This window comes from Camelina sativa, chromosome 20 (assembly GCF_030686135.1).
Source record: "Camelina sativa cultivar CO46 ecotype springtype chromosome 20, ASM3068613v1".
In the NCBI taxonomy this organism is placed as follows: domain Eukaryota; kingdom Viridiplantae; phylum Streptophyta; class Magnoliopsida; order Brassicales; family Brassicaceae; genus Camelina; species Camelina sativa.
In genome coordinates this window covers 3,973,265-3,994,498 of record NC_141899.1, presented here as the reverse complement: position 1 = coordinate 3,994,498, position 21,234 = coordinate 3,973,265, and the positions used below count along the sequence as shown (strand labels likewise).

Below are 21,234 nucleotides of genomic sequence, written 5' to 3'. Positions count from 1 at the left end.
AATATATTAAGGATGCATCCACTGTTTAACTTGTAACCAATTAATTTATCAATTAATTTATAACTTATTTGTAACTAACTTATTAAAATTATATAGTCTATAAAACAATTTTGTGTTCTTTAGTTTTATTATAAAGGAGATTATTCATTATTATAAAGGGGATTATTCATTGACAAAAAAAAAATCCAAACATGATCTACTCGGATACGGCTGAGAGTAGAATACGGGAATACGCTAATAGCACAAGATCTTTTGCCCAAGAAGGCAAGCCTCAATTTTAAGAGTCAATTCAACTTTTAACAAAGATTATTAAAAAAAACATGATTCAAAGAATGATTTGATTTTGAAACCTAAAGAGAGATCACTTTATCTGACTGACATCACATACTTTCTTCGTCTATAAATTAGTAGTATATAATATAATGTCTACTTGGCATTTTTATATAATAGTTAGCCAGCCGATCACATGTGCTTTCTTCACTTCTTCCATTATTTGATCTTTGGCAATCAAATCAATCAACCTTCAAACTCCATGAATGATAATGAAACAACTCGCTCTTAAATGCATGGTCTTCATATGTAACATATTTAAACTCTACTTATACTACCCTCTAACTTTAATTTGTTTAATTTTCTGTTTAATTCAATTACTTTAGCAAAAAAGTAGAGACACTCACAAACTGCTCTTTGATTTTTGTGTGTGTTTCATTAACAAAATAACAATTTGTCTATTAGTTGTCTTTTTGTTGTTGTTGTTATGACATCTATATTCATGAATGATACGAATTATTATCAAAACCCTAATTATTGAATAACATACAAACTAATACCTACAAGTGATCTCCACTTCACAAAAATCTTTATATTTATAAACTCGGTGAAGGGTACAGAGACATATATATGCTATAAAGAACATTGACAATAACATGCATATGAGTTATGAAATATATGTACTCTACTGTACATTCTACAACATGAGCACATACATATATGATGTCTCTATAATATATATAGATATGCAAATTAATAAAAATTCTCCAACAAGCACAGTTCCAAGAGTAAATTCGATTTGAGTGCCTCCAAAACATACCTGAAAAAAGACCAAAAGAAGGGCTAAGGAATGTCGGAAAATATAGAATCATCCAATAGATGATCAGGCCATGCAGCTGAAGCTGAAGCTGCTGATTCTTGACCGCTTGAAGAAGTGATATTGCTATTAACATCTTCAACACCGTACTGGTTTCTAATCAGATCATCAGTCACAACAGAAGAAGGACCAAGAGAAGGTAACAAACTCTGAGTTGAGATGGAGGGATCCGAGAGCCAGACTGGGGACACGGGTAGGTTTTCTCTCTGAGTGAAGAATTTGAAGTGGTTGTCATCAGGATTCTGAGGGTAAACAGATGATGGTTCCATGTTGGAGTTTAGGGTTTTAAGAGGTGGTAAGCTGTTGAAGTCCTGAAGATATGAACCGAGGCAACCAAGTTGATCGAGATTGTTGCTGTTGGTCTCTTTGAAAGAGGCAATAGAGTTAAGGAGACTGAGAGAGTCCAAGTCATTAGGGTTAACGCTATTCATGAAAGATGATGGTTGAAGAAGGTATTGGAACAATTGGATTTTAGCCATCTCGGTTTGGAGTTTCAGTATAGTGTGGTGGTCTTGATCAACTGGAAACTGTTGCTGCAGATCAACATAGCCTCTGAGGTTAGAGGACAGAGACATGAGCTGAGATAAGCCGGTGAAGATATCAGTTCTTGGACGATGAGTCATTGGGTCAATACCCATGTGAATCAGCTTCTTCTTCAAATGAGTGTTCCAGAAATTCTTGATCTCGTTATCTGTTCTACCAGGTAACTGGTTTGCAATCGTTGACCACCTTATAACATCATCATTCATAAGCAAAAGCGTATAAGATCATTTGGTACACAAAGCCGTTGACTTAAAAAAAAAAATCAGAAGATCATAAATAATTACTTGTTTCCAAGAACTGAGTGAAGGTTCAAGATAGTCTGTTCCTCGTCTGGAGAGAATCTCCCTCGCTTGATGTCAGGTCTCAAGTAGTTCGTCCACCTTAGCCTACAACTCTTCCCACACCTGTTAAGACCTGCAAAGAGAGAATCATTTGATAAGCTTTAAGTCTCATGATCACGTTTTTAAGAAACAAAAGAAAAACAGAAAAAGTAGTACCAGCGAGTTTGGGAAGGGCTCTCCAGCTACTATGACCATGTTCTTGGACATAGTTGACAAGTTTCTCATCTTCATCAGGAGTCCAAGGACCTTTCTTGAGACCAGAGTCATCAGAGCTAGGAGATCTTCCCATGTTAGATGATCTTCTGTATCTAATCAAACAACGGTCTCTCTCTCTTCTTTTCTTCCTTGTGATCTATACTGTTATAATTGTCTCTGAGATTTGGTTGCTTGCCTCCTTCCTTCTTTCACAACCACTAACTGCTTCTTATTCCAATTTATATTAAACCTAGCACCCTTTTCTCTTCATGTCCATTCACCACGTGCACCTTTCCTATTCGCCTACCAAAACAACCATGTCCCTTTCACCTTTCAATTCCAATTTTTCTAATCAATTTTTTATTTCTTTTATCCTCTCATATACGCATTCCCTTACCAGTGTGTGAAAAAATCATTCAATGTAAATTCTTCCTCTTTTCTTAAAGCAACATTGGTATCATCTCGGGAACAGCCGTCTCCAATGGACAAACACATACCAATCGATTTTGTATTTGTCCTTAATTGGGAAGCAGTTCATAAGTAGCCATCACTATATATGCCCTAGCACCAAACCCTGCATTTTGTCTAGGTGAATAAGTAACAACACATAGTTATATATTGCTTTGGTCTCTTTTGATCAAAATCCAAAACTCTAGTCTAGGTTTTCTGCTCATATAGATTCAACAAAACAAAAACAAGAAAAGACACAGATCAACTAATACTAAAAGCAAGAAGGGTTTCATCATCTTTCTTATGAAATCCGTAAAAGATCTTCTCCGAGTAGGTGATGAGGGAGGCGAAGGGCAATAAAGGCAATTTGACAGGAGGGCTAAACTGTTAGGTTGTATTATTTTAATCACTGGAATGACAAATGAAAAGAGAGAGGATTTGAAATAGAAGTCAGCGCCAACAACACATGGCAACAAAAGGGTGGCCAAAGAAGACACATCTCCTCTGGCACGCAAAATTAGGTTTCCTCGCATCATCCATTTCCATGGCATATTAATTAATTCATATAGGTAGCTATATGTTAATTCTATTTTTCTACTTATCGATTAAAGCTACGAACCAATCCCATACCAAATGCAAGCAGTGAACCCTAAGAGCTTGTCTCTGAAAATGAGAATGTTTCAAGAATATGAAAGTAAAAGATGCAAAGTGGGTTTGATATATATGACCGTTTAATTTCTTGTTTGACACATCATGATAAAGTCCTTATATAGCAAAATTTAGGTAATACTTGCAGAGATTGTCAATCCCAAAATTGCCTTTTTTAGGAAGAAAAGATACCAAATGAAGAAACTTGTAACAGCAGGGAAAGCATACTAGTTATAGTTACAGTAAATATGATATTAATATGTAACAATTAACAAAGCAAAAGATTGATTTCACAGCATAAGATTCCAATAAGGACATCAGCACGAAATGTTTAATATAGGATATATATAAATTGTAACGCCGGATAAAGTTGATTATAACAGTGCTAACCATATATAACAAAGTAGTATAAATTGTGCAGGAGATTATGGGTGAGGAACCATTTTCATATTCTAAAAACACCATCCATAATTGTTTCCTAAGGCGCATTCAATGAAAATTCAGACAGCAATAGTAATGGACATTGGACACTTGGACAGACAAATAAGGATATATATCAAAGTAACAGGGGCAAGTTTTGGTATTATCAGAAGAAAAACTTACTAATGATGATGGTGACACGCTTGATGTGACAGATTTTGACCACTAGGGTGGAGCTAGTTAGGGGAGAGGTGGGTGCAGGAATTGATCTATATCTCCACCATCTTTGAAACCTATAAGACTTTCTACCTCCGCCTAAGTACTGCACCCAATGGCATATCTTGAGCTCTTGTCTTTTTCTTCTGTGTCTTCTATATAATGAAGATCACAGGTTCCGTGCAGAAAATTCAAATCGAACGACATAATGTCAAGAAAACCAAATCTAATTAAGAATTAGAGAAAAATCAAACAAGAAGATGTTTTACCAAATGAGGACATCAAATCTGTCAGTTTCTATAGGATATTTTAGTGCATTCAGTAACTGTAGGTGAAAATGAAATATGATACCCTGATTTGCATTACCATATTGTCATATCAACTCATTTTCACCTTACCTGCAAGTATAAACATATACACTACACATGAGGATTGACAAACGAACACTGCCTAGATAACCCAATCCGGATCTTCATGCGTGGTGTATATATATGGTTTCATTCCATGAAGGATCAAGCTTATATCCTAGGGTTTATAGAATGGCTAAAAACGACGAATTTAAAAATGTGTTTAAAAAAACAAGAAAATTGTTACAAAAGTTTAATTAAAACTATGAAAAGAAAGATTCGAATTGCTTGTTGAATTAGGGTTCCTCGCAGAGTGGACCACAGTCATGAATGGAAGAAGCAGGTAAAGAAAATATTTTAAAAAATTAAGGAAAGCACTATAGGTTCTTACAAAAGTATTAATTATGATATATGTGATGTCACTTAAACCGTTCTTTTCCTCTATTTTTTTTCTTCTTTTAAAAACAACTTGGTTGTAAATTTCAGCTAAACAACTGAATTGCTTCTTCTCCTAAGTTTCAAACCAACGCGTCTAAAAGCTCGGACTTTCTATGCTACCAATGTATAACCCTTGAACTATTGTATGATGATGTGAAAAATCATGACTCGAGATCATCTACAAGAACAAACTAAACCTTATAGATTATCTACTCTTGATACTTACAAAGCGAGATGAAGTCAAGATGCTCGTGTTTCCCATCATCAGCATCATAAATTCCAACTAGTGACGAGAGTGGTGACTCTAAAACCAAGAAGAACAAATATGAGACACACGTGTAACAAACATATCACACACGCATGCATACGTATAATCTTCACCATTCCTCTTTTTTTTTCAACTGTTCACATGGTAGCAACCCTTATTGGATTAATACAGAGAAATGGGGCCAGGAAATCTATTTGGTAATTTCTTTTTTATCTGTAGTAATCAGAATATAATGGTTGTTACGTATAGCAAACGATTAGTTTTATATGATAGTGGTCTAAAAGGCATTAATCTTTGAAAATTATGAGTATATTATTCAATCCACAAGATATCACCGTTCAAAACCTTCTTGCTTACTCTTCATTTAGAATAGTAAATTAGCACATACTTTTCTCAACCGTTACGCCCAACATTGCTGGAACATCTGCTAGAAAAATAGCATCGTCACAAGAAACCTCGAGAACATGACAAATTCAAAAAGAGGGGTAGAACAAGAATGTCACCATTAATTTATAAAGTCAGTCAAATATTATATGACCTAAATCGTGTGGTTTTAAGCGTTGTTTTTGTTTAGCTATCAACCACTAAATGTCATTTTAGGTGGCTGAGCTTCTTTTGTCGTGGACACTAATTGTTTTACAGCTCAAGACAGTGAAAGTCATGGATGCTAACGATAGAAGCATATGTTATCCAAGAGCTCTACATATATATCACTTTGGATGCAATAATGGGATCTATCATTTAGTAAGATATATACCAGCAACATGAATGAGAAATTATAACACGATCGAGTAAAGTTTCACTAAATGCAGAAAAGAAGAAAAACTATAGAAGAATGCATATTTTCCTACAAAGACAAAGAGAGGCAGTCTAGCTTGTACTTAGTTACGATTTTAAAAGGTGCATGTAACCCGAAGTACTTTGTCCAACAAAATCTATATGAAGCAATGGGAAATGCAGTTGCAGGATTCAAAACCATCATAAACAATATACCAAATTCAGAACATCAACGAAAATGAAAAGAAAATATGTCTTCACGATGTCATTGTTGATAAATTCCTTCACGAATAAGCACCAGAGAAATATATATAATATGAAGTTGAGAAGATTTTTCGTACCAGGAATGTCAAAAGTATTACATTTCTTTCCATTTTTGTATGTGCATGTCTCCACGACCCTGTATACATACTATCTGTGATTCTTCCTGCCATAAAATGAATGTACATTTAGGATTGTTGATAATCTAAAGCTCACTGTAAATATTAGAAGAGAATGATACTACAGACAAGCATGTTTAGAAGACTGTGTACATTTAGGATTTGTTTAAACTAAGGTTTGTTAGACCCAATCTAACAAAGCCCAAACTGAAATGATCACCATATAGAAAACCCATGAACTAAGAAGCAAGAAGCAGATCAACAAACAATGAGGCATTATAGAGCAAGCCAGCGATTATACTTGGTATTATACACATATACACCTAAAGAAAATTATATATACGGTAAATAAACCTTCCACTCTTCATAATAGTATATACCTATATACTCATCATTTTTCCTTCGTACATCTGTTGTAAATCGGTAGAATAAAATAAAAAAATGTTTAGAATTGAAAAAAGATTAGTAGTTTTGGCTTTATCAACTCGGTTTTGGTTGAGTTTACCAAGTTAGTGGTGCCTTCTCACTAAAAGCTTTTTATAGGGGTTTTCACTTTCAGAGGTCCACCTTCGGCACATACTAATAGAGAAAGACGTTTATTATGGTTTAAATAATTTATGTAGAGATCTTTATTAATTTCACAAATCTGCACAAACATCTAGACAACTTGAACATATCTTCTTGAACATATAAAAAGAGCTTTTGAAATTTGAGATTTACGAGGAAAAGGAGACGAAGTTAGTGCAAAGTATAAACCAAACAAACGAGATTAGTTACTATAAACCAAACTAACGGAGATTATTCAGTAAATAAATCTTAAAAAAGTATAAAAACTCCAGCTTTCACTTTGACAAATGGGGGACAAAAAAGGCACAGCTGAATAAAGTTACTTACCTTTACCAGTCATGTGATAAAGGTGGAAAAGGTAGATTTCTGTCATCTTTTTTCATGAATAATGTACTTTGAAAATATGACATTCCCAAGGCAGTTTCTTTAAAAGTTTAAAGCACCAATCAAGATAGCTTAAAAACACTGATAAAACCATAAAATTTGGAAAATTCTTTACCACAATGATAGTAAGTTTTTATGTGTTTCGTTAAAGATTGAATCGAATGAATTATTTTAGTTAAAGATTAGACAAAGAAATGGGAAGAACGAACCTCAGAAACCTAAGAGGGTGACCACACCACTCGCCATATATGTTCATCGAATTCATCGTTTCCCTCACCAGCAAAGCATCAAGGAGAAGACAAAAAGAAAATCTGAAAGACCCTGTAAAGATAACATTGTTGCTTTTAAGAAGGTAGTAGCTAAAGCAAACAGGCTAAAGTGATCTATCTTTTCATGAAAGTGTAAGAGTTTAAAGACAAAAGACTGTGGAAGCTTTTTTGCATGAAAAAGTAAGCCACATGGTCTGAATAAAAAGAGGTACGAAGATCTCTGCATGAACATGTACGTAAAGAACAGAATAGCATACACATAATAGAATAATCTTGACAAAAGCATCATCAAAAGCTGTGCGGAACTCTAAAACACATGGTTGGGGTTGGTAAGTCAGGTCTTTAAAATGAGTTCCAATAAAGAACATAAAGCTATCCAGGAGCAAACCTTATAAGCCACCTTTAGATCTGCTCTTTGTCCTAAGCCGTTTGTATTTATTCAAATTTAGTAGCACTTAACATTATAACTAAACACTGACCTATTCATTTGATGAGCTTCAAAATTATCCCTAACTTTTTTCAGAGACACAGAAATACATAAATAAAAAGTTCATCCAAAATATATATAATTACACTAAACACGTGATGCTACAGAGTGAGATGCATGATTATAGTCTGCAAGTAAACTGTAGACTGATGGATATGTGAACAACACAACGGTTGCATATGCCAACCCCAACTTAAGATTGTTCTTAATTACCAAAAATTAAAAACAAGAAAAAAAGACGATCAATAAATTCTACACCAAAGTCTATAAGTTTGACGATTTCCCCAATATAATATTGTGGGCAGATAGATCTTTCAGATACCTTTGACTTAAGCCCTCAGATAGATTATATTAGGTAAATCATCATGTACTAGATCATTGCTATTTTCAACTGTCTGGTTGTTCTAACAATATATAGGATAACAAAAAATCTGGAAAGGTCTCTTTGTACATGACCCGGCAAACATGTGAATCAACACAACATATTAACAAGAAGCACTAGCTCAGCAAGAACAAGACATCAGATAATTAAAACTTAGCATCCTGCAGTTTTGCAGGCTATCATAAAGCTAGAGACGAGATACCTGTATTGAACTTGTCTTCGATAGCAATCTAGCTCCTCTGGCTTGAAGTACCGAAACATGGTAACAGAAGCTTCTCATTGCCAATGTAGTCTTCTTTAAATATATGAGTGATGATGAGTTGCTTTACATCGTTTATGGTCTAGAAAGTGGGATAGTTGTAAGTGTTGGACACATAAGTCCCCAAATGGCAGACCAATACATTGAATTAAGAAACTCCAAGAATAAAATATCACTGAATTCACTAGAATAGTAGGAGTGGTAGAACAACTCCACCACGTAATCAATCCACACAAGGGAGTAGTAGCTTGGAAGAGGAATATTTTGGTGACCTTGATCAAAAACTACACCATCAGACAAAAATATCAGTAATTAAGTAGGTTCATATCTCAACCCCATTGTGGAATATATGAAATCAGCAAGTCAAAATCTCCTATATAGAAAGTGGATCGGATGAGGACATTGTTTATATATAGTCTTTAGGTTATTTTATTATCAGTTCATATCCAACCTTACATCAGTCAAATTCCTTATATAGTATAAGTTTCTTAGCCTTTCTATCACCATTGCATATATACACACTGGACGACCACCAACAAAATTGATCAAGTTCGGATTGCATACTTCAAAGGATCAAGTTCATGAAACATAACACATACTTATAAAGAGACTTATCTCTATTATATTGTAAAAGGTTGTCCTCATGTCCGGATTCCCTCAGCTGAGACTATATATAATAAATCGAACAGAAGATTCAATCCCTTTCCGTCTCCCAAAGTGGATAATCTGAGTTCGGGGCTGATCAGGTGAGCTGGAACCGATTTTAGGGTTTGAGGATGAGTCTTCTCTCCTGGTTGGTGCAGCAACTGAGATCTAGGGTTTCTTCGCTCGAGATTTTTCTCGTTCTATACATTTACTTTTCCCTTGGAGAACCAGAATTAATGGTTTGTATTACACGATATATGAAAACGGCAAAGATAACAAGAGTCCTCTCTTCCATCATCAATTCGGACCTCTTTAATTTGTCACACTGACTCTGCCAAAAGACTAACAAAAAACAAAAACCTATACTATCATTTTAAAAATTTTTCCGCCATATTTGGAATTTATCAAATTCGCCTCGAAATTTTAACTGATGAAAAACTAACATGTTGAAAAGAAATTGTAACCTTCGCAATCAGATAGTTGTAGCCAAACAATCAAACATGCATACGAAAAAAAAAGTTATTTTTGGTCAACAAGTTTGTTAATTAGGACGAGAAAATAAACAAAGGAAATTACACATAGAATAGAATTAATTAAGAACGGAGTTTTGTAACCCTTCCAACCATATAATATAATTAAGTTTATTTATAAGTAATTCGAATTTTGATTTTATTTTATTTTCTTAATTAAGATATATAAAAATTGACTTTACATATATCGTAGGGTCATTAACTTCGTTTAGACCGTTTAAACCAATCAAACTGTATGGTAAGTAAAGGTCCCAAGTTCGATTGAGCACTCTTTAATTTGTTAAACAGTTAAAGTGTTAAACATGTGTATAATTAAAAATAATTCTATATATAGTTTATTGTAGTTATATTAAATTCACATCCATATTTGGTTTCAGTGGACCATGGACTTTCCTATTACAGTATGGAGCTCCAGATGATCGCTGAAATTTCGCGTACCGCTTAATTACGATTGAACCGGTTTAAACCGAACAATACATAGATTTAAACCGGTTTATAGTATGGAACTCCAGATTGTCAGTGATATTTCGCGTACCAATTATTTACGATTGAACCGGTTTAAACCGAAGAAGTCATAGATTTAAACCAGTTTAGATTAAACCTACGGAGAGTAGTAAAAGGTTATTTATTATCCTCGAGGTCGACGGAGGCGAAGTTGTTTGCTGATCATCTGAGACAGTCCCGGAACGAAGATGGCGGGAGCAGCTTTCGGGCAATTAAACCTCGAAGAACATCCTCCGATTTGGGGATCTCGAAGCGTCGATTGCTTTGACAAGCTCGAACAAATTGGTGAAGGCACTTACGGGTATCTCAATTTCATTCCCTTTTCCTTTTTTTTCAATTCAATTTCACTCTTTTAGGTTTTCAAAAGGTTTGATTTTTTTTTTTACTTAGGGATTGACAAAATTGAAATTTTTTGAAGCGAGTTTTGATTGCATGTATGATGATGATGATTAGGCTTTTTACAATGCATAGTGCTGTGAATTTAGGATATTTGATTGTTGTTGTTTGCTTTTGCAGTCAAGTTTACATGGCTAAAGAGATCAAAACTGGTGAAATTGTGGCTCTCAAAAAGATTCGTATGGACAATGAAAGAGAAGGGGTATATGCTTTTTTCTATCTCTTGATATTGGTTTTAAGTTTTTATGATGATGCTCACTATGTTTAGAAGAGATGCAAAGTTATTTAATTGTAACCCTAATTGTTCACAATTGGTATGATGCAGTTTCCGATAACAGCTATCAGGGAGATTAAAATTCTCAAGAAGCTTCATCATGAAAATGTCATTCAGCTGAAAGAGATTGTGACTTCACCAGGTTTGTTTTTAAGGGAACGCACATTTCACACTTGGAATTAGTATTTTATCAATGTCTTATTAAATTAAAGTCTTCTGTAAGGTCGGGACAGGGATGACCAAGGAAAGCCAGGTTAGTGAAATTGAGATTTCAATTTCTGTCTTGTTTTCTGCATAACTTAGGATTTCCTTCTCACCTTAAGGTTGTGCCTTTGTTGTACCTACGTGGAATTATAGATAATAACAAATACAAGGGTGGCATATACATGGTTTTTGAGTACATGGATCATGATTTGACTGGACTCGCTGACCGTCCTGGACTGAGATTTACTGTTCCTCAAATCAAGGTATTGCACAGCTAGATATCTTCTTAATTCTATAAGCCTTTCCTTGCTACCGTTCAACTTTATTCTAACACTCATTCCATGTAAAAGTGTTACATGAAGCAATTGCTCACCGGGCTTCACTATTGTCATGTGAATCAAGTTCTTCACCGTGATATAAAAGGTGATTTTCCCAAATACATTGTTGATGTTTTGTTATCACTTTTAGTCTTTTACTTGCCTATTAACCTTGATTTTGGTCCAGGCTCAAATCTTCTTATTGACAATGAGGGAAATTTAAAGCTGGCAGATTTTGGGCTCGCACGGTCGTTTTCTCATGATCATACTGGAAATCTTACAAATCGTGTCATCACACTGTGGTATAGGTAAGCCTACAAACCGTCATTTAAAGTTTACATGATTGGTACAGAGATAGTCTTGATATCTTGGCATTATGGTCTTTGCTAATGTATCGGTTATTGCTACTTTGCTGACTTACACGTACTATGGCAGGCCCCCTGAATTACTACTTGGGGCTACAAAATATGGCCCAGCAATTGACATGTGGTCGGTTGGTTGCATATTTGCTGAACTTTTGCATGCAAAACCAATCTTGAATGGGAAAAATGAGGTCAGGGTTTTATCTTTTTGCTGAAAGCTCGGTTCTTTTTAAAATTTCAGATGTTACTACAGTGTGCTTTCATGCCACTAATAGTATAAGAATCTATATGGTCTCCTGGTTTTATTGTGATATCGTTGGACTGGACACCTAAGGGGTTCATTAGAATTATATACATCATCGCTTTAATTCTGTAACAACAGAGGCTTAGTTCGATTCTCTGCCTACATACTATGTGTACATAAAATTCCTGGAGGCTTTATTTGCGTTTGGGGTTTCAATAGCTTATTGTGAATGGTATAGACACGGTTATGCTTACATGTTATTGCTAATCTAAAAAAAAATATGTTTTGTATCCTACATTGTTTCAGCATGAACAATTGAACAAGATATTTGAGCTTTGTGGATCACCCGATGAAAACATTTGGCCTGGGGTTTCCAAGATGCCTTGGTACAACAATTTCAAGCCGGCACGTCCCTTGAAGAGACGTGTAAGAGAGTTTTTCAGACAGTAAGTAAATTAAACCATGCTCTTGAATTACTTATACACATGTACTCTGATCAGAAGATTTCATTTGGCTTTTCCTTCTCTTCTGCACAGCTTTGATCGACATGCTCTTGAATTACTGGAGAAAATGTTGGTGCTTGACCCATCACAGGTATCAGAGACCATTCTCTTTATTTGCAGCGAATTATCTTCTGAAAATATATGCAAACTGCATAAACAAATTGCCTTTTCTACTCTTTCTTAGATGAAGCATACTTCTTTAAGGCAGGACGTTGTTAACCAGTTAGACATTTAAGTTTTTTTTTTCTTTTTTCTTTTTTTTTGTGCTTTCCCTGGTGTAGAGAATATCTGCGAAGGATGCTCTTGATGCTGAGTACTTTTGGACTGATCCGCTGCCATGTGACCCGAAGAGGTTCTTACATTTTCTGATTTTCTCTTACAAATTCATGAAACTCATTTGATTCATCATCATCATCATCTAGCTTACTAGACAGATGATTATGAGGAAAATTCTTTGGACTAAAACAATGTTTCATATTAACAGTCTGCCCACATATGAATCATCACATGAGTTCCAGACAAAGAAAAAGCGGCAGCAGCAGCAGCGCCAACACGAGGAAGCAGCAAAAAGACAAAAGATGCAACATCCACAGCAGCAGCACACTCGTTTGCCTCCATATCAACACGGTGGCCAGTCTCATGCTGCTCCACATTGGCATGCTGGTCCAAACCATCCCACTAACAACGCACCGCCACAAGTGCCTCCTGGACCCAGCCACCAGTTCCACGGGAAACAGCGTGGTCCACCTGGTCCAAACCGATACCCTCCTAGTGGAAACCAGAGCGGGGGTTATAATCAAAACCGAGGAGGTTACAGCAGCGGATCATATCCTCCACAAGGACGGGGAGCTCCTTATGTGGCGGGTCCTAGAGGGCCAAGTGGTGGCGCATACGGGGTTGGACCACCGAACTACACACAAGGTGGTCAGTATGGTGGCTCTGGTAGCTCTGGAAGAGGTCAAAACCAAATGGGCGGTAGTAGAAACCAGCAATATGGATGGCAACAGTAAAAAGATCTAATGATTTGTTTCCCTGTCGGGCTGATGTCTTACACTTAATTGATACTAGTAATAACAGATTAATATGAGAAATTGAATCTTTCTTTCACACTTTTTTAATTGTATTCTTTCATTAGCGACACATTATCTAGTATTGTCAAGATGGAGATTGACAGTGTATGTTGTATAAGAAATGAGCAATGAGAAACAGTATCCATACACCACAGTTGGATATTGTTGAAAGAAAAAAGAAAAAGGCATTTCATATCGGTTATGAGACCAAAAGGAAAAATAGAAGTAGCTGCCTAACTCAAGTCCAAATGCGTCGTAAGCAAACAGAAAAAAAAAAAAAAAAACCAAAAAAAACATAAACCATGATAATTCAAGGGAAAAGAGTAAATTTCAACCCGTACTATTTCAAAAGTGTAAATTCCTACACAGACAACAGATCCGTGTATTTTTCAACCTAAACTCTTACATAATTCAAATTTATTACCTAGACTTCGAATCGTTACATGTATTCCTACATTTTAGTCAACTGCTAAATGTTTTGATCAATTTGACAAGTAAGCAATGATGTGTCAAATTCATTGGGCTCAAAACCTTAAAACAACGTCGTTTGCAATTAAGATCTTTCCCCCAATTCAAAACACATCGTTTTAACCTTTCCTTTCAAACGGTATCGTTTACAATTAAGATCTTTCTCCCAATTCAAAACACGTCGTTTTAACCTTTCATTGCAAACAACGTTGTTTTAAGGTTTCGAGCCCAATGACCTTGACACATCATCGCTTCAGTGTCAAATTGATCAAAACATTTAACTATTGAGTAACACTATTTGAGTCAATGTAGGAATACATGTAACGATTCAAAGTCTAGGTAGTAAATTTGAATTATGTAAAGGTTTAGGTTGAAAAACACACGGATCTGTTGTCTGGGTAAGAATTTACACTTTCGAAATAGTACGGATTGAAATTTACCCTTTTCCCGATAATTCAATGCATAGGTTGTGGTGGGAAAATGTAAGGGATTTTGTTAATGTGGTGGTTTGAGAAGTCTGCATCGCTATCAGCTCTGCAGAGGCTGAAACCTCCGATCTCCACCTCCTCGGTCGGCTCGTGGACATCAAGGTAATAGATGTAGTTTCTCTCAAGTCCAGGGAAGGAGCTAGCAGGGAGACAGAAAGACTCAGAATTTGAAAGAAAAATGCAGAGATCTCCAATGTCTTCAGTGTAAGTAGTTTTTCCTTCCTTGCCTATCCTGAACACCCTAAAAGCTTTGGTTTCCAAATGCACCCTAGTTTCCATGCCATAAGCGCAGGACCTTAGGAATGGTCATATTGTAACACTGTTATTAATATGGTATGATAATATTAATTGAAACTAAAACGAACAAAAGTCTATGGAGTGATGACTCTTAATTAGGTCATGTCTACCATATATACCTGTTCCAAATAACAAGGAAAGTTTCGCCGGCTGATGACTCTACCAAGTTTCGCCGGCTGATGACTCTACCAAGTGTGGAGTCCTGTAGCACGAAAACAAATGCTCCTTTTCTGTCTTTGTCAACCTGGGAAGGTTTTGAAAATGCAACTTTTGCAGCTTGGGCTCGTCCTTGAGATCCCAGGATGCCATGTGATCACATCCAGAAGCAGGCAATGAGAACATCTGATCTCTCTGGGAAAACATGACATGGGAAGTGAAGAAACTGGGGTCTTTGATTCTGATGTTGGTCCATTTGGAGCCCTTACACAGGCTGAGTTGAGGTCCCAAAAACTTGACAGCCACAACACAGTCTTCTTCCTCAGGAGAAGAAGAGGACATGGCCACGTTGGTGACAATCTGGTCTGACAATGAGGTAGAGTCACAAGAGGAGGCAGTGAAATGAGTTTAGGGTTTGAGTCTGATGCACTTGGGTTGAGATCGTCTCGGAGACACACCACACCCTTATTTAGGGTAGCGACCCATCCTTGGGATGCTCCGACTGTTGATTTTGCTTTTAGCAACTCAGTAGGGATATTCTGTTTAGGAACGAAGAATTTATGGTTGGAAAGATCGAGATAGTCTATATCATCATTTCCAAAAGGATCTTTGCCGAAGATCAAACAGGGTGCAATACGGTCTACGGAAGATGAAAACAAACGAAAGCTAATCTGCCCAAACACAAAGAGAGAAGAAAGATCGATCTCACAACACAACCAAAAGTAAATGAAATATATACCAAAACATTTAAGAGATCAACAAAAAGGAACAAAGAAGTGGTCTCTCTCTTCTTATACTTACCTGAGAATCTTTCTGAGGAGAGAGCTTAGAGAGTCTGGAGAGAAACTGAGACATTTTGTTTATCCGCTGGTGATCTTGATTCGCTTCAGTAAACTGAGTCTTTGTTGTCAACAAGGCGTGCTCACCAAGGACGGTTATATTAGACCAAGGTTTTAAAATATTTTTATAGATTTTAAAGATTTTTATTGGTGGTTTGGTAAGATTTCAATATCAAAAGTTTCAGATGGTTTTGTGTGACAGTAAAAACTTCCTCAATAGATATGATTAGATCAATCAAAGTGCCAAGACTGAATTTGGAATAACCAAATACATTGGGAAAGTGGTGGCGCATACGGGGTTGGACCACCTAACTACACACAAGGTGGTCAGTATGGTGGCTCTGTAAGAGGTCAGAACTCAGAACCCAATGTAACTGTCTTTCTTTCATTAGTCACACATTATGTAGTAATGTCAAGATGGAGATTGACAGTGTATGTTGTAAAAGAAATAAGCAATGAGAACAGAGCAAAACATTGTCATTCTTCTTCTTATGCATTCACACATTATTACACAACTCTATATTAAAACCGAAACCTTTCCAAAGAAAACTAGAGTCTCCACATAAAAATATCTCTTTCCTCATCATACCAGGATTTATTTGTTCCATCAAATTATAAATCTTTTGTTTTTTAAAATCTTCCTATACTGTTACTGTCAAACTTGTATATTTTAAAATTTGATTTTAACAAGAACAACCACCTCGTTGTTGCTCCCCTTGAGACGAATTGGTCGAAGTCTTTAGGTTCACATCAACCATATCTTCTTGTTTCGTTGAAGAAAGTGTTTCCATTCCTGGTAATGCAGCTGCAATCTTGCGGAACAGTGGCTGCAAGTTACCAAAACAACACCAGAACAAGCGTTATTCCAAGAAATCTCAAGATCTTAAACGAGTCATGAGGGATAGAATTGCATCATCTCTCACCTTGATGTTAAATCCTGCTTTTGCGCTGGTCTCTATGAATATAACTCCATAATCACGAGCTTTGTTATCCCCTTCCTCTATTGACACTTGCCTGTCAAAACAGAAATGTCAAGTTCACATGATAGCTAAATGGAAAAAAAGATTCCATGTCTCATCAAAAAAGTGTTTTCTTACCTTTTGTCAACGAGATCTGTTTTGTTACCAACCAAAACAATGATGACATCGCTACCTCTCTCTGTACGAACATCCTCAATCCACTTCGAGGTGTTCAAAAATGACTGCCTATCTGTACATTAGAAAAACAGTATAAAGATGAGACCTTTACACAGCATATATCCTTACAAATTCTATGAGAAATTGAAACAAACTCTTTATCCATCTATACATAACAAGACGTGACATATACTCTGCATCCTGCATTGTACACAAAAGAGAAACTTTCATGGTTAAGCTGAAAAAGATATCACAGAACAGAAGCCTTACTTGCAACATCATAGACAATAACAGCAACAGAAGAATCTCTGATATAACTTGGTATCAGACTTCGAAACCTCTCCTGTCCTGCAGTATCCCTGCAACATTATATAACCTTGAAGCCTTAATGACAGCACAACAACAATAACATGGTTGATACACAATGCTTGATCATTCAGCCATTATACCAAAACAACAATGATCAAAAGATAGGAGGGTATGAACATTGAACATTACCATAGTTGCAAACGAACAGTCCTATCCTCAAGGTACATTGTTTTGGACAAGAAATCAATTCCAATGGTTGCCTACAAAAATTTCCCACAACAAAATGAGAAAAAAAAAAACAAGATCTAACCAAATCTGCTATAAGTTTCTTGAAATTTAAATTTTGAATCTGATCTATAAGATCGTGGATCTCACGGATAGATCAAGGGGAAAGGGGGGGGGGGGGGGGGGGATGGGGATGATCAAACCTGATAAGTGGTATCGAATTTGTCGTACATGAAACGAGTGATGATGCTGGTCTTGCCTACGGATTGATCTCCAAGGAAGACGAGCTTGTACTTGGCTAAAGGTGACACACTCGCCATTTTTTTTTTTTTTGGTGCCGATTGGAGATGATGATGATGATCTCTTTCACCGTAAAGTTTTGAGCTTTAGATCTGACTTTTTTGCGGTTTCTCAGGTAAAAGGTTTGATTTTGACGCGTTTATATGCCTACACGGCTACACGAATGTAACCGCCACCCACGAAAATTTACCCTACATATAAAAAAAAAACTAAAACTGTTAAAAATTAGGTTTACATTAATTTAATTGCATTTTTATTTTTTTTAACTTAAGAAAAATTAATTGCCTAATTTTAGCAAATTTATCAACAAAATCGTTTGCACACTAGTATTACATAATTTGGTGAGAAAAACACCTTTTTACTCTTAAAAAATAAGAAAAGGAAACGTTTAATTCACACAAAGCAAGTAATTAAAATCAACCATAATTTACGATAGTGATATCTTTAAACGACGCCGTATAATATGAAACAAACCAATTTAAGACTACACCAACGTCCAACGATTCACTCACCAACTACAGTACTACTAGTCATCACATATAAGATGGAGATTACGCAGACCAGTACATTATGGTGAATGACACAGACATATCATATTCATTGACAGAACATTCTCTCTACGTAGAAAGAATTAAGCGGTCCAAATCTTCCACAACTACTTCTCTCAATGTATTCCCCATATATATATATATATAAGAGCCACATACTCTCTTTTCACATTTACTCTCATATTTTGTCCCCACTCTGTTATATTTTATATATAAGCAACATCTTCATCTCTCTATCTGGAGTTCTGGACATAATAAAGTCACACTTCTAGCTGGTTTTAGATTACTCGTTTTTTTTTTTTGTTTTGCAGATCACAGGGAATGTATCCAGCATCTGCAGGCCAGCTGAAGAGCTCTGGAGATGATACTGATGCTGATCCAATATGTAACAAAAGCATGATAGTTCCTAAAAGAGTTGACGTTGCATTAGCTAACAGCTTCGAGAGGAAAGACCGTTCCTGGTATGCAATTATTTGATGGTTATATAAGGTAGTGCAGAGCAAAGAATCAGTACTAGAGGTTTAGCTTAAGCTAATGGACTTTTTTCTTTTTCTTTTTTTGCAGGTACGTTAAATCTCAAATCCCTACTGATCTGTCTATTCAAGTTGACGATATTACCTTCAAAGCACACAAGGTAATATTTTTATCAGCGAACGAAAGATGATGTACATTAGCCTTAATAGTATTCAAGTGTGTGTGTATATATATATACATATGAGTTTAATGATTGGCAAAGCATAATTTAGACAGAGTAACTTGGACTATCACACATGTATGTTATTGTCAGTTTACCACCTTAGTTATTTTGTTTTGAACAGTTTCCTTTGATCTCCAAATGTGGTTACATAAGCTCTCTTGAGCTACAACCTTCAGCTTCTGAGAATGGATATCATCTGAATCTGGAAAACTTCCCAGGTGGAGCAGATACATTTGAGACCATTCTGAAATTTTGCTACAATCTCCCTCTGGACTTGAATCCTCTCAATGTAGCTCCACTGAGATGTGCATCAGAATACTTGTACATGACTGAAGAATTTGAAGCCGGGAATTTAATCTCCAAGACAGAAGCTTTCATCACTTTTGTAGTATTTGCCTCATGGAGAGATACACTCACTGTTCTGAGATCCTGCGCAAGCTTATCTCCGTGGGCTGGAAACCTCCAAATCGTAAGGAGATGCTGTGACTTGCTAGCTTGGAAAGCCTGCAATGATAACACACCAGAAGATTTTGTAGACAGCAATGAAAGATGTTTATACAATGATATAGCCACACTTCGAACTGATCACTTCATGAGGGTTATAACAACTATGAAAGCAAGACGAGCCAAGCCAGAGATTACAGGTAAGATCATCATGAAGTATGCAGAGAACTGGTTGCCAATAATCGATGATGATCTAGAAGGAATTAGGGGTTACGGGTTAGGAAAAAATGAGTTGCAGTTCAGTGTGAACAGAGGAAGAATGGAGGAAAGCAGCAGCTTAGGATGTCAAGAACATAAAGAAACCATTGAAAGCTTAGTCAGTGCACTTCCTCCACAATCTGGAGCAGTCTCATGCCACTTTCTATTAAGGATGCTGAAAACAGCAATTGTTTACTCTGCATCACCAGCTTTAATATCTGATCTTGAGAAACAGGTCGGCATGGCTTTGGAAGATGCTAATGTATGTGACCTCCTTATTCCTAACTTCAAAAATGAAGACCAGCATAAAGGAGCCAGGTGAGACAAATCTACTCTTGCTTGATTAGCTTTCATATTAACTTCAACTAAAGAAATTTTTAATTTGTTGACGTTGATGCACAGCTCACCTGAGGCATACACTATATACAATGTCGATGTGGTTCATAGGATTTTTGAGTATTTCCTGATGCATGAGCAACAACAACAACAACAAGTACTAGGAAAGCCAAACATAACCAAGCTCTTGGACAATTACCTAGCCGAGATTGCGAAAGATCCATGTCTACCGATCACTAAGTTTCAGGTTCTTGCTGAAATGTTGCCGGAGAATGCTTGGAAATGCCATGATGGTCTCTATAGAGCAATTGATATGTTCCTCAAGGTAGTAACCAGCTTTTTCTTCTGATTTCATCTCCAAACCAAAGCTAATGATTTTAATCCTTGTTTCAGACTCATCCTTCACTATCAGAGCACGATAGAAGAAGACTGTGCAAGACTATGGCCTGTGAGAAACTATCACTTGACGCATGCCTACACGCTGCACAAAATGATCGGTTGCCTCTGAGAACTATTGTCCAGGTATATATGAAATAAAACAGAACAAAATCTGTTAGCCTTTCTTGAATTCAAAGAGTAATGTATAAGTGACTGACATAAAGCTAAACATCATATAATAAAACAAGATCAATACTCAAGTACTTTTCACGGAACAAGTAAAGATGAGGATGATGATGCAAGACAAGCAGCTGGAGGCAAAGGAAGAAAATTCTGCAGGTTCTAGAGATGATGAAATCAAGACACTTAAGGAAGAGCTGGAGAATGTGAAGAAGAAGATGGCTGAGCTTCAGAGTGATTACAATGAGCTTCAACAAGAGTATGAAAAGCTAAGTAACAAACAGAAGAGCACACAAAACTGGGGATTGCGTTGGCAAAAGGTGAAGAAATCGTTCCAGATAAAACGCGAAGACGATGAAATAAGAGACAGGACACGAAGACCAAGTTCCACAACACCAAGAACCAGCTTGATGAGAAGAATGTCAATGTCATAAATCAATCATAGTCTCGGCCAAATCTCTCAACCTAATGCTCAATTATGTATTCACAGTGTTTTAAAGACTCTGACACTATATTTTGATGATGTACTCTGGTTATTCCAATGTCAACTGAAGAAAACAAAATCAAACTAATTAACTTCTCTCTTGCAGACTCCTAAAGGAATCTTA

At 36.2% G+C, this 21,234-nt stretch overlaps 5 protein-coding genes across 14 annotated transcripts; 2 read left to right on the top strand and 3 right to left on the bottom strand.

Moving 5' to 3' along the window:
* Positions 1 to 847: 847 nt before the first annotated feature.
* LOC104769231 (transcription factor MYB92-like) lies at positions 848 to 8,585 on the bottom strand. 10 transcript variants are annotated; one of them, XM_087505515.1, is made up of 11 exons: positions 8,462 to 8,585; positions 7,331 to 7,442; positions 6,132 to 6,217; positions 5,371 to 5,437; positions 4,972 to 5,049; positions 4,230 to 4,358; positions 3,928 to 4,115; positions 2,624 to 2,800; positions 2,188 to 2,529; positions 1,975 to 2,104; positions 848 to 1,876 (listed from the first exon to the last, which is right to left on the bottom strand). In XM_087505515.1, the coding sequence occupies exons 9-11, from the start codon at positions 2,318 to 2,320 to the stop codon at positions 1,114 to 1,116; spliced, it is 1,026 nt and encodes a 341-aa protein (XP_087361641.1). In that variant the 5' UTR covers positions 2,321 to 2,529; positions 2,624 to 2,800; positions 3,928 to 4,115; positions 4,230 to 4,358; positions 4,972 to 5,049; positions 5,371 to 5,437; positions 6,132 to 6,217; positions 7,331 to 7,442; positions 8,462 to 8,585; the 3' UTR covers positions 848 to 1,113. The 10 variants fall into 10 exon arrangements, with proteins under 10 accessions (XP_087361641.1, XP_087361640.1, XP_087361637.1 ...); XM_087505514.1 differs by having other exon boundaries at positions 4,327 to 4,358; positions 4,972 to 5,437; XM_087505511.1 differs by having other exon boundaries at positions 3,928 to 4,358.
* Positions 8,586 to 10,296: 1,711 nt separating this feature from the next.
* On the top strand, positions 10,297 to 13,608 carry LOC104769230 (cyclin-dependent kinase C-1). Its single transcript, XM_010493384.3, has 12 exons — positions 10,297 to 10,498; positions 10,714 to 10,795; positions 10,919 to 11,009; positions 11,091 to 11,120; positions 11,225 to 11,334; positions 11,422 to 11,494; positions 11,576 to 11,696; positions 11,824 to 11,941; positions 12,301 to 12,440; positions 12,531 to 12,588; positions 12,779 to 12,849; positions 12,982 to 13,608. Exons 1-12 carry the CDS (start codon positions 10,386 to 10,388, stop codon positions 13,505 to 13,507), a joined length of 1,533 nt encoding a protein of 510 aa, XP_010491686.2. The 5' UTR covers positions 10,297 to 10,385; the 3' UTR covers positions 13,508 to 13,608.
* A 1,371-nt stretch (positions 13,609 to 14,979) lies between these two features.
* LOC104769229 (uncharacterized) lies at positions 14,980 to 15,831 on the bottom strand. Its single transcript, XM_087505803.1, has 3 exons — positions 15,778 to 15,831; positions 15,435 to 15,647; positions 14,980 to 15,336 (listed from the first exon to the last, which is right to left on the bottom strand). The coding sequence occupies exons 1-3, from the start codon at positions 15,829 to 15,831 to the stop codon at positions 14,980 to 14,982; spliced, it is 624 nt and encodes a 207-aa protein (XP_087361929.1).
* Positions 15,832 to 16,271: 440 nt separating this feature from the next.
* Positions 16,272 to 17,956, bottom strand: LOC109124478 (ras-related protein RABH1e). Its single transcript, XM_010493383.3, has 6 exons — positions 17,689 to 17,956; positions 17,450 to 17,520; positions 17,222 to 17,310; positions 16,913 to 17,024; positions 16,739 to 16,829; positions 16,272 to 16,642 (listed from the first exon to the last, which is right to left on the bottom strand). Exons 1-6 carry the CDS (start codon positions 17,803 to 17,805, stop codon positions 16,499 to 16,501), a joined length of 624 nt encoding a protein of 207 aa, XP_010491685.1. The 5' UTR covers positions 17,806 to 17,956; the 3' UTR covers positions 16,272 to 16,498.
* A 545-nt stretch (positions 17,957 to 18,501) lies between these two features.
* On the top strand, positions 18,502 to 21,198 carry LOC104769227 (BTB/POZ domain-containing protein DOT3-like). Its single transcript, XM_010493382.3, has 6 exons — positions 18,502 to 18,794; positions 18,898 to 18,967; positions 19,152 to 20,050; positions 20,135 to 20,393; positions 20,462 to 20,590; positions 20,695 to 21,198. The coding sequence occupies exons 1-6, from the start codon at positions 18,655 to 18,657 to the stop codon at positions 21,058 to 21,060; spliced, it is 1,863 nt and encodes a 620-aa protein (XP_010491684.1). The 5' UTR covers positions 18,502 to 18,654; the 3' UTR covers positions 21,061 to 21,198.
* Positions 21,199 to 21,234: the final 36 nt, after the last annotated feature.